This window comes from Phalacrocorax carbo, chromosome 16 (assembly GCF_963921805.1).
Source record: "Phalacrocorax carbo chromosome 16, bPhaCar2.1, whole genome shotgun sequence".
NCBI lineage: Eukaryota > Metazoa > Chordata > Aves > Suliformes > Phalacrocoracidae > Phalacrocorax > Phalacrocorax carbo.
Genome location: NC_087528.1, coordinates 10,145,368 through 10,158,044, shown reverse-complemented (window position 1 = coordinate 10,158,044; position 12,677 = coordinate 10,145,368). Strand labels below are relative to the sequence as shown.

General features: G+C 40.4%; 1 protein-coding gene across 2 annotated transcripts in view; it reads left to right on the top strand.

Moving 5' to 3' along the window:
* Nucleotides 1–11,309, top strand: part of OGFOD3 (2-oxoglutarate and iron dependent oxygenase domain containing 3) — a 46,929-nt gene extending 35,620 nt beyond the window's left edge. For both annotated transcript variants that reach the window (XM_064467016.1, XM_064467014.1), the window contains one exon: nt 9,279–11,309. In XM_064467016.1, coding sequence (XP_064323086.1) covers nt 9,279–9,415 — 137 coding nt within the window. In that variant the 3' untranslated portion in view covers nt 9,416–11,309. The remainder of the gene's footprint in view (nt 1–9,278) is intronic.
* The last annotated feature ends 1,368 nt before the right edge of the window (nt 11,310–12,677 follow it).

Here is a 12,677-nt window from a genome sequence, read left to right as displayed (position 1 = left end):
GGTAAGGAAAAGCATACACTAAGAATGCAGGCGTAGCTTTCTCTCAGCGCAGGAGTGGGCTTCGGGGTGTCTCTGTGTACATTCACTGAGGTTAAGTGTAGCTTTATTGCAGGGGTTAGATATCACATGACTGTCAAGTCCTGTAATCATGAGAATAAGTGCAGTACTCCAAGGTATGTGGTGGGAATGTGTCATATCTTGATTGTGCTCTTTAAAAAAATCAGTTTGGAGGAATTCACTACTAAAGGCTGCGGGAATGCAGCATAGTGGCACAAAGTGCAATGGCATGCAAAGTAAGATTTCCAGATTCAAATGTTCCACACAACACGAACACAAGGTGTGAAAACTGTGTTAAGGCATATACTTAGTAATCCTTCTTGTGCCCTGGAATAGCTGATTCCCCCCGACTATAGGTACTCTGATATTTCTCCACATTGGATCTGGATGATGTGGATGATAACATTCTGGCATTCCTAGCTTTAGTTTTGCTCCAATCAGTAAAACTGGAGCACATCCTGATATTAAATCAGTAACAGCTGAAAGCTGAGAATGGTTTAAAAAATCCACAGATGTAGCTGTCAGTCCTAGAGAAGAATAAATGGAACCGGCATTAGCAGCCCCAGTAATAAGCAGCTATGCAAAGTTCAGGGGTTGTAGGAGAGCAATTCTTACTGATTTGCAATATTAATCACAAATTGCACCTGGGTCTGGTAAGATGACTGCAGAGAGAAATGGTAGAAAAAGGAGGACCTGTTGCAGTTGTGACAAAAATATGTAGACAATAGCTCAACAGTGCCTCATTTCTTTGTAGAACACTGAAGATTTTCTTTTTGTTTTCCATGGGAGGATAACTGTCTTCCAGACTCTGGTTTTGTATTCCAGTGGTGCTCAGTGATAGGTTTATGATGACATTAAATGAAGTAATCTTTTAATTGGGCCCATAAAGCAACAGGTACCCGGGAGGTGCAGGTTAGACCTGCACTTCACGTGCTGCTTATGTGAGTTACTTCGTACAAAATACAGTGTCTTGTTGAGGGCATTGGTTACTGAGGATAGTAATGGTCACTTTACACTAGCTGGACTGCTGAAAGGATTGAGGAGTGTTGGTGGAACAGGGGGAGCCAAACAGATGTCTTGTATTACGGCGCTCCCCAGAGCATTGCGAAGCACTGTCAGTACTGAGAGTTGGTGTCTAAGGCTTTTTTCCCCAGTATAGAATACTTAGTTGTAAACAAACACATGTAGCAGGCACCTGATGTGCTTTTCATTGCTTGCTGCACAAGACTTTATGTAATGCATATGCAGGCCAATACTTCATGAATTTGATTTGATACTGCTAGGCGAATACACAGCAACGCTGATGGCATAAAGAGGGAGCAGAGGAAAATCAGCTTCAGCCACTCACCTGATGAAATTCAGGTAATGTAACTGATAAAACAAAATACCAAATTAACTGCAGGTTCAGCTGTATTACACTATATAGCTCAGCAGTGATATTTCATTTCTTGTTCCTAAGCTTTGTGAGGTTTGACGTCACACACTGTAGGTGCTGTCATGAAGTCTTTTTCTTTAAAGGCCATTTTTTGTATAAGAAATGAGCAGCAGAAGTTACCCTTGCGTTTATGCTTCAGTGATTTACTAAATGTAAGGATGAAATCCTTCTCTATCATAAGTCCAAAACCTAGAACTCGGGCATCCGTGTGATTTGACCACAGCTCTACTAAACGTGTCATGGTTAGCAAGGACTAGAAAAGCAAAATAGATGATCCGGAGGTATTTCATGGGATTGAACCTGCAAGGCTTTGTTCTTAGAGGATTTTTTTGGTGAGAACCTCCTGTAGCAGTCTAATTCAGAAACCTTCTGCAGCTGCCCGGAGTGCTCTGCCGTGGGAGGACAGAGCAGGCTTGCCCAGATTTGTTGGGTGAGGATGAGCACAGAAGGGGAGGACTGGAAGGCAGAGCAGAGGTGATATCCCCGTCCTTCTTCTGGCTGTAGGGAGAAGAAATAGAAGCAAAAGGCCTAGATGAGGCTTAGTAACGGTGATTAGGAGAGCACAGCTACACAGCTTTCACTTCTAAATGCTGTACTAGGTTGTCACAACTTCAGACATAATGTACAGAGCAGAAACTCCTGTTATTTTGAGCAACCAACTGTGCCGATAGGAGAGAAGCAGGCAGGGATTCTGCTGAAGTCTAAATATGCTCATGTACTTTTGGTAGGAAATAATTAAGTTCACTTATTTTCTTTAAAAACTGCAATTTGGAAGCCTTCAGTCCAGGTGCTTCTGAATTTAAAATAGAAGCAAGTACTTTAAAAAGTATTTATAATACTTCTGCAAAGTACAAGCTGACTGTGGGAGAGTTCACTGTGTTAATCAGTTATTTTATTTTTAACAGCAAGTAATTTTTTTTTTTTTTTTTGGGGGGGGGGAGATAGGCTGCTTTATACTTCTGTGCTTGGCACATATGTAGCAAAATTGCTTAGAGAAGCTTGTGCCCTCTCTTCTGGCACCCTCTCTGCACCCCAGATCAGGGCACTCACAGATGCTGTCATTCCATGTTACTTTTGTGAGGTTTAGGTAAGGACTTGCTTAAAGCTCTCCCCATTCAACATTTGTTTATAAGTAATTGAATAAGTATATCTGTTAAGTAAGTTTTACTGTGTGATTACAGAAAATATTATTATCAGGTTATTTGCCTAATGATATGGTGGGTTTTCTTGGACACTTTACATGAGAATGAATTAGCAATTAATCCTAAGCAGATGACAAGGATGAGAAACAATTGTGTTTGTGCAGTTTCCCTGGCAGTGCTTCTGTCTTGGTGTCATTCAGCAGATGAGATGCCATTTTTCCTTCTTTCCTGAGTAACATTTAGAGCTGGTAAATGTTAAGCAGACAAAGCTGTCAGTGCATAAGATCAAAGATGTTGACTAGATCTGTAGTGCCAAATAAACTCTTCCTGCTTCCCTTTAATCGGGCAGATGAGTTGTCTCATTTCCCTCTGAGGGAAATGAGTTCAGCTCAGTTCTTCCAGTGCCCCCAACCAGCTGCTGTGGACAGTGGGTGGATGTGAGACCTCTTACATTCCCGCAGCCCTGCTTTGCCCTTCCCCATCACTGGCACCAGCCAGGGGTAGCCCCTGCCCTTCCCTTGTGCCCAGCCACAGCTTAAGCAGACCGAGGAGGAGAGTGAGGGGACAGTTATCATTCCCTTACTTGCTTGCACAATTGAGTGTTGGTTGAGATAATCTAACACGTAGTTTGCAGTTTCTCCTTGATGTTTCATGACCCAAGGAATTTCCAAGGAAATTTGGCAGTGAACTAGAAGGGCCAGAAGGATGCTGCCAAGAAAGCAGAAGTGGTGGTCTCGTGAAGGATGGGAGCGTGAACAGGCTTGGAATCCAGTGGGCAAACAGGCATGCTGCAAATAGTGATTGCCAGAGTTGGTATTAATGTGAGTGGCCTGTGCCATGTGTAATCAGAATAACTGAAGTTGGAAGGGACCTCTGGAGGTCATCTATTCTATGGCCCCTGCTCAAAAATCAAGCACAGGAGACGTGGGGATAGCAAAGTGCATGCCTCAGGCATACCTGGGAAATGTCAGTATCTGAATGCTGCACTCATATGCGCTAACGATGTGACCCCGAGCAACCTAATGGAACTCACAAGTTGGATGTAATTTAAAAGTTGGCCTTGATTGGAGAAAAGGAATTGTACCAGATGACCTCGCAAGGTCTCTACCAACCTAAGTTGTGCAATGACTTTATAATGTTAGAGGCATAATAATCTTGTAGTATTTTTTTATATACAAACATTGTGGTATGTTAATATTTGCATGGGTCTCAAAGTCCTTTCTTATATTCCCTACATCGTGTTATAATTTAATCTGGCATGCCTTACTGCTTTTCCTTTTGCCAGAATAAGAACAACAGAGGATATTTTTTATAATACTTGTAAAACAGAATGTGTGTTAACTGCAAAGCGTTGTAATGGTGTTTACTAATTAATTTTCACAGTAACCGTGTTAGAATAGATCAGTACCAGTTTTGTTTTAGAGACAAGGAAACAAATGAGAGAGTAAGTGGTTTGGCTGAAGTCACAGTTACATGTCAAGGACATAGTTGTCATTGAAAATTGTTTCCTTTGTGTATTTCTCCAATCTATATTACCTCACAGTACAGAGGTTAGGTAGCAAATTGTAGGCAGCTTGTTTATGGAAGTACAACCGAATGTTAAAATTCAACACGGATAAAACCTCCTGAGAGCAAGCCTTATGGGAATGCTTAAGTTTTTGCTGTGATATGTAGCTGAATGTATAATTCTTTCCCACCTGTATGCTGCTGCTTGCAGTGGTTATATTTTCTGAACATCTAAAAATAATTCATTGCTAAGGGGCAATTATGAATGTGATTAAAACTTGGGAAGGCCAAAGCAGGTAAAAGCAAAAGCTTGTACTTAATACATGTATTCCTCTAGCGGTTTTGTTTGAGTAATTAAATGGGACATAATTGCTGCGTAGTGAAATATCTATTGCTTTTGCTGCCTGTTAAGTATTATTTCTGAAAATAAGTGTTGCTTCATCTAAATTAGGGTCATATAAAATTCATAGCAGTGAGGCTTATGTCTTCATAAATAATGATGCCTGTGGATCAGTGCAAAAATGGATTATCAAAAAATCGGGAGAATTAAGTTGTTACCTCTAATATGGTTAAGGTCTTTCTCCCTATATGAGGAGCAAGACCTTTCCTGTTTTTCACTTCACAAGCTTTTCTCATCCTTGACAGCATTTAAGAGCTTGACTTGTGTCAGCGACACTGAAGTCTGGGCTCAGTTTTGATGGATGCTGTGGCACTGAGCATGTTAGCAGTTCCCTGACCTAGGTCACTGTGAGACGGTGGCATATTTAAATGAGTTCACACCTGACTTCTCCATGACATTAGTTCTTTCATCCCCCGTACAATTTATCCTTTGCTTACTTTTTTTAAAGTTTTTAAAATGTGTGTGGATGCTTAAGGGCCACAGAAAGAAGGGACTGTGGAGCAGCTCCACCTGTGGAGGAAACTCTTGACTAGTCTTAGTACAGAAGCAGAGCTGGAGGCGTATCTGAACTAAAAAGGGGAGCAACTGCATCACAGTAACGCTTTCAGCAATCTGCAAGGAACAGAAACTCATCAGCTAAGCTTTTATTGGACCAAACTCCGTCTGGAAACACACTTTCTAGCACTTAATGCTGGAAAGCAGGGAAAACGTGGAAAGGAAAACAAGTCACATTGTTGTCAAATAGAGATCAAAGGCAAGGACTGATTACTTGTGTTCCTGTAGAGATATGCAGGCGAGTGAATAATTTAGAAACAGGCTCCTGCAGGTCTTGAGGTTACCACAGATCTTTCCAATTCTTTGGGTTTTTGCTCTTCAAATAAGAAAGGTCAGAACAAGTGCATTTGTGTGGGAGGAACTTCCTCCAGCCCATTGTTGCACTTTTCCATGGGAACTAGGCTGGACTACAGCTCACTCCCCTATTACTACACAGCCTGATGGAAATCTTGAAGCCATTTGGGAACAGCTATAAAGACATTTTAAGTATTTGTGGGTGGAAAAGAAGAAAAAGCGTGGGTAGAAGTGCCTACAAAATATATTTTTACCTAATATGGGGGCTCTATGTCCAAGAGTTAGAAGCAGTAAATGCTCTGGTGTGCTGCGCTAATTGCTGTGGTACGCTCTACCTGACTGACTTCTCGTGGAATGGAAAGTGGAGGTGAGCAGGAGGTGATAGATAGTATATGTGAGAGGGCAGCCCACAGTTCCTTGTAACTTCTGGATCTAAAACTCTTCCCTGAGGTTCAGGTCCTGGTCAAAGTGTCATGAAACTAAAGAAGCAATGGCGCTTTTGGCATCTTGCAATGAATTGGGGAAAGTGAGTCATATGTTCACGATCGGAATGAAATACTTTCCAGACTATAGATTTATCTCAGTGGAAAAAAAAAACAAAAAACTAAACCAAATCCTCTGGGTTTTACCCTTGGCATCACTTCTAACCCCGGGACGCCTCCGTTCCAATCTTCATCCTTCAGAATATAGCTCAGAGACTGGCCTCTTTCTGGAAGCTTAGAAGCATGGACCTCAAAACAGGAGATGATCCCTTTGCTGTTTCTTCCTCTCCAAATTTTCATCCCTTAAGGACCAGGGATTAAACACTTTATCTTTTTTTTTTTTTTTTTTTCTGTTAAATAATATACTATAAAATTGCATTGAGTAGCAGCTTGTGATCTCAAAAAAGCTTACACTTTTAACAGTAAGTGTTCATAAATCAAACTGAAATTATGTGCCAGGAGGTAGCAGTCAAGATTTCTTTAGTGGAGCAGAAAAGCATGTAGGAAAGAAATCTGTGCAGGCAGGTCTGAGGAGGGAAGAAGAAAATGAAAAGACTGATTCAAGGCCATTGTTGAACAACAAAAGAAAAGGACAAAGGAAATGTGATTAGAATTTTACATACTTTCTCCTGAGCTTTTGTCACTCAAAAATGTTTCACCAGGAAATTTTAAGTACAGATGTACTTCTATCTGCAATGAATAGTTGCATAGCCATTCTTTAGCATTTGTAGTACAACACTAACCTCTTACAAAGCTCAGCATTCACTCTATCAGTATTTCATAGTCTGGAGAGCTTAGTGGAACTGCCTTATGCATGTCTTCCTCACCAGTCACAGTGAGAGAAATTCTATCACAGCTACGTTAGTTGTGGCAGCGTGTAACACTTGAAAAAAATGCACTTTAAACACTTTGAATGCAATATCACGGCTAAAAACAGACCCACATTGCATATGATCCTACTAACTTGCTAATATGGGTCATATTTCGGAACTTTGGGGTTTAAAAATCATAACTCAAAATTGATCAAAATTAGTTAGAACAAGGACAGGTGGTAACCTAGGAAGTAGGTCCACGCTTTCTTAAGCAACTTGCTTCGTCCTGACTTGATTGCTTTCTTGTAGTGATTTAATTTTTGACTTGGTTTCCATATACTGTGTATTGAAGCAAGATTAGGAAGGGTCCAGTCTTGGTGTGTTTGAAAGTCCTACAAGTCATCCTATCCAGTAATGGTACAGCTTTATTTTATTTTGTGTCTTTCCCCAGCAGTCTCTAGATAATGATATTGCCATATATTCCTTAAAGGATTTGTCGGATGGGAATTGACATTCTTTACCCTCTTTTTTAACATTTATACTACCAAAAATATTGTATCATGGAGCGAGTGTGCTTTTGCTTCAAAATTTTGCAATGGAAGTTAGTTTAAAAGAAATTCTTCCCAACTGAGGAAAAAGTATCTTTGAAAACTGACTTGTAGGCTTGTTCAGTAACTCAGAGACCCCACTTGACAGGTACAGGACCAGATGCACAAGTAGCTACAAGAGAGCATATATATGAAGACATATTTATTAAAGAAAGAAATTAAAAGACATTCTGTATAGCCAAAAAAATCCAGTTTAACTGGCTTAATACACTGAAACTTGTCTAACTCTGAATTACCATCACTTCTAATATGAGATCAAACAAAAATCTTGAAAATCAGTTTAAGGCGAAGCTTTGGGTGATTAGGTGAGGGACCGATAATAAAGTACTTGAATGATGTTGAAATAAGATTTAAAAGAAAAAAAAATTCATGACACAGGGACTTTGTATGAAATCCTTGAGGGTAGCACTGGTCATTGCAACGCTCACAGGATAGGAGTACATTGCCTTCATTTAGTCTTTCATCCAGAAAAGCAGTAAACCAAGGTGTAAATGAGCTGTGCATATGAATGAATCTTTTTTATGAGTATATATAGCTTTACCAATTATTGATGTGCAGCCACAGGCAGAGAAGAGTATGATATAACTTCTTCTTGGCAGTTATGAAAGACTATGTGAACTATGAAAGATTAAATGTGAAGTGCAACTGAATGTGCAAGGGACACAAAGGCTACTCAAACAGACTTCAGAGATGAGTCGGCGAACCGAGCTCCGTGAGGCCAGTCTAGTTTTGTTCAGATCTCCCATGTGTGCTGCTTAGGAGTACGCAAGCACAATAATATCTGGATCTTACTGTTCACTTTCAGTTAGAAGAGAAAACCAGCTATGTTGTGTGGTGCTCATTTCTGCAGTGGAGGTTGTATGATGGTTGGAATAGTTTATCTTGTTGGACAAATTTTAAGTAGGCATATAAGTGTTTCATTTTGCCTGACTGCGAATGAGTCCCTGGCAGAGTTAGAATGTCAGTAACAGTTCCCTGTGATAAGCTTTTATCAAACATTAATCTAATTTGAACAGTGGGGAAAGAAGCCTGATTAGGAAAACCACATGCTATTGGGATAAAACAGCTGTGCACATGAGTATTACTAGCTTTCTCAGGAGGACTTGAGCAGTCCTGCAGAGTTGCGTCGGTTCTGAGTTACTTGTGAAACATCAAACTTGTGTGTTCTCAGAACAATTCAGTAATATGAAAGTGCAGAGGGCTCCATTCTGCTGTTTCATTGAGTGGGATTCTAATATTCCTCTGCTGTCATTATCAAAGTAACTTGTTTAGAAGAAAAGAAGATCATTTCACCTTGATGCCACTTGCAGCCTGGAGAACCCCAAGGCAGGGTGGTGGTCAAAGCTTGGTCAGGGTGAAGCACAGGAGTAAGCACTTGCATCTATAAAACAATTTCCAAGCCCATTGCTGGAGTGGCTTTTTCTAAGGAAAATTAATTTGTATATGACTAATACATAACACTCTAACCTGGTTGAACAGTGAGTGATCAGACTGTGCACAAAAAGCTATAGCAAATACTTGGTACGATGCTGATAAGCTGCCATAGCTGCTTGTAAACCTGCTGAGCACTTTTTCACTGAAGACTTTTTGCCACCTTTGTAGTAATTCCTCCTTATTTGGTCTAAAATTAGATAGAAGGGAAGCAGAGAGGAAATCAATACGCTTTGCTCACAGTCAACTAGAGTTGCTCGCCTTTTTTTTGGTGACTAAGAACTGGCTTCAGATGTTCTTGGCCTCCTCCTGCCTTTTATAAATGATGAGATATGGTGGAATTACATCTCCAGCTTTGTAGCACAAAGGATTAACTATGTTTTAAACAGTACCTAAAGCTGTCAGAGTGCAGCGTAAGCTCAGGTTTGGTTTTGCGATGACCTACAGGCTCTCAGGTAGCTAGGGAACAGCTGGACTGAGACAATGGCAAAACTGTAGAGAGCTGATAGCTGAGTGGCAAACTCCATGTCGCTGATTAAATACTTTGTCTTTACAGGCCGGGTTTCTTTTTTCACTTCTGGATCAGAGAACCTTCATCGGGTGGAAAAGGTTCACTGGGGCACTCGGTATGCCATCACCATCTCCTTCACTTGCAACCCAGACCACGGCATTGGGGATCCAGTCTTGATGTAATTCCTCCAGGGATGGAACATGAGGTCAAAAGGAATGAGAGAAGCCCTGCAAAAGGAGAGAAAAGAGGGAGATAACATCTCTTGTAACCTCACATTCAATTAGAATTTTCCAGCTCTGTTAATATATTACATTTTGTTTTCACATGTTCTTTCCATAAACATTGCAAACAGTGCCTTAAAGACCATCTTAAATTTGTTGTATTTTCAAAATAGTTTGCCTTCAAGTTCTAAAGGGACAGGCTACAAAGAAGAGTCCTGGAGGGGGCTTTTAAAAATTATTTTTATTTTAAATTCTCCAGTTTGAGAGACAAACAATCTTTTGGACCATGCCGCTGTTACCTGTTGTTTAATTATTTAGTCTCTTGAGTTACTAATGGGGTGTAGAAAGCTTGACCTAAGTTAATAGAGCAAGATGAGTGTTACTCTTTTGAACATACCTTCTGTTCAGAGGAACGTATTCTCCTTAGCACGGGCCTTAGTGGGCAATATACCTGTGGTTTGACTACTGGGACTTACTTGAACTTTTTTTTAAAATTGTACTACACCTATTTTATGCTACAAACTGGGACTAGCTAATACAAAGTCAGAAATACAATTCTGTGGTTAGCCAGAAAAATTACTGCTTTTGGATTACAAATGCTTTGGTGCGCTAGGGAATGCCATGGCATTAGATCCCTCTGATCAGAATGCGGCATTCCCAGCTCACCTCATTTTTTCCGAGTCATAATGAAAATGATCAGTCTTCCTGTTGGAAGCCCAGCGTTAAGGTTAAGAGCTCTTTATGGCGATGGTTTGACCATGTAACCCTGTACATTAAGTAAATACTAAAGAGGATAGCTGGGCAGAGGTAATGAGACAGTCCTCTGGATCCATCTGAGCGTTCATCAATGGCTAACTCCGAGGTAGGGCAGTAGGATTTGGGAGGGGAACAGCAGAGGAAAAAGGTCGTTTTGTTGTGGTCTTCCAGATGCCAGTTCTGGTCTCCTTAGACTCAATCCTGTAAACCTTGGCTTGCTGTTGGAAGGCTGGCTAACGTGGACCTGTGGGCTGTGGTATGTGAGGTCTGAGGGTAACTGGTCTCCACCCACATCTTAAATTGATATGGTCCTGAGCTGGAGCTCAGTAATAAAATACTTCTAGGCCCAATAAATACGTGTTTTCAATGTAACCTTAAGACCAAGTTGAAGGAAGCTTGGTTTTTTCATTGTTGACACAATTACAAATCTTGTGTTTTGTCTTGTCAAAAATAATGTTTTACCTGTTTCAGGAGGTTTCTCAATAGCTCTTTTTGGACTTCTCTTTTTTAGTTTGGTATGAAGACTTTTTCCCATTGACTAGGACCACTAGTCTGTGGTGTTCCTTGAATAATTGCAAGGACTTCAGAGAAGGGATGGTTGCATTGCAGTGTAAAGTAACAAACAAATGCGTAATGTTGCCAACTCCCTTGCTTATTGCAAAGATTTTTGTGGGTCAGCGCATTGATAAGTAAATGGTAGCAAAACCTAATTTTTTTCTCAAATTCTGAAGCAAACATGTTGATTTGTTTTTTTTTTTAATGGTCTGTATAATTTCTGTGAAACACTTAAATCTGGAAATGTGCTTTGATTTTTATGCATACAGTTTTCACTTTGGTTTTAATCCACCCTTTTATGGAAAAAATAAGTATTGGAGGGGATTACACTGAAGATCAGTATAAAGAGGAATGATGACAGGGCACTTGGACTTGTTCTGTTGTGAGTGTTCACCTTTGGCACACCAGCAAGATTAGACTTCTGTAATTTCATTTCTTTGTTCTCAAACCTGGAAAAGGCTTCCTTGTCTGTGCTAACAAGGAAGAACTGTTAAAATGGCTGGATGCTAGGAAATAATAAAGTCAGTTGGGTTCCACATCTAAATACTTGTCTCAAAGCCTGTTAATTGCAAGAAATGTGCATTACACCCAAGTTGTAAGTCTATGTGAAGGCAGACCAAGGGCAGCAGCAACTGCTTTACTGGCTTAAAACTCAGTTCCCCATGTTACCTTGAGATTTACATGTAGGGCCTTTTCCACGGACATACTTGAGTGCAGTGGCATCTAAATATGAATGGACCTGTGTGGATTTGGGTTGGAATTCTCCAGGCTGAGGTCCTACGTTCCAGAACGCTTAACTTCACGGTAAGTCTTATCCCTGCTCTGCAACAAATGTAAATTGCTTTCCCACTTTTAAAAGTGTTTGTTAGTTCTGTCTGTCATGCAGGCTTTGAGTTGCACTACATGAAAGTAGCACTTTCAGAGCTGCCCTCTGTCATATAAATACTGCTCAACAAGGTCATGTTAGACCACGGGGGAAATCTCAGGTAAACTCCTCTCAGGTCTTCATCTTTTGCAGATGCTGTGTATAATAGCATCTCCCAAACACGGTGCCTCTCTCATGCTATGAACTGACTGTCATTCAGAAATAAAATCAGGTTGGTATCTGTCTTCTGGAGTTTTTAAGCTTCAGCGATGTGTTCAATATGATGACCAAACCCGTCAGATAGGAATTGTGGAAAAACATGTGTGCTGCACCTGGAAAGAGAATTCATCTTTTGAAAGAAGTAAATAATTCAATATGCTCTATGTTTCAGTACCAACCAAGATTTTTCTATTTGAAGCTTCAATATCCAGACTACTAAAAGCAATATCTAGATCTGTAAAGAAATTAAATAATAAATGAGGAAGTACAGTGTGATCTAAAAGATTGTGAACGTAGCCTCCAGCGGGAGAGCAGTAATTGCAGAAAGGCTGATGTTCCTGGGGCAGAGTGGAATTTGCAGAATTCACTGATCATTAGGAATAAACTTGGCTTAATTTATTTTAGTCCACTTAAATACCCCGAATTACTTTTTATTAAGGGTATCTCTTCCAGTTCTTGACAGATAATTCTGAATTTGAAATGCTTTGATTACTGTCTGTCCCCTTCCAGGTTCAGCCTGCCTGTTGCTACTGGGAAATGCGGTGCTCTGTTTCTCAGAACTCTGCTTACGCCGAGGACAGGATTAGTTCTGTTAAACTAGCATAAATCTGATGCCAAGCTGCTGGAGACAAATGCTCTTAATCGAACGCACAGTGACAGCAGAATTTGGCTCGATGCTTCCCAGTTGTGTGAAACCTTTTGTAAAGAGCCCGCGTGGTTCAAGCAAAGTGAAGAAAGGTCAGTACGTGTTCAGTGTGAATTGGGGCTAAGTCCTGACGTGAAATTTACAGCCTTGTACCTGAAAGCATACTTGTTACAAGTATTCAG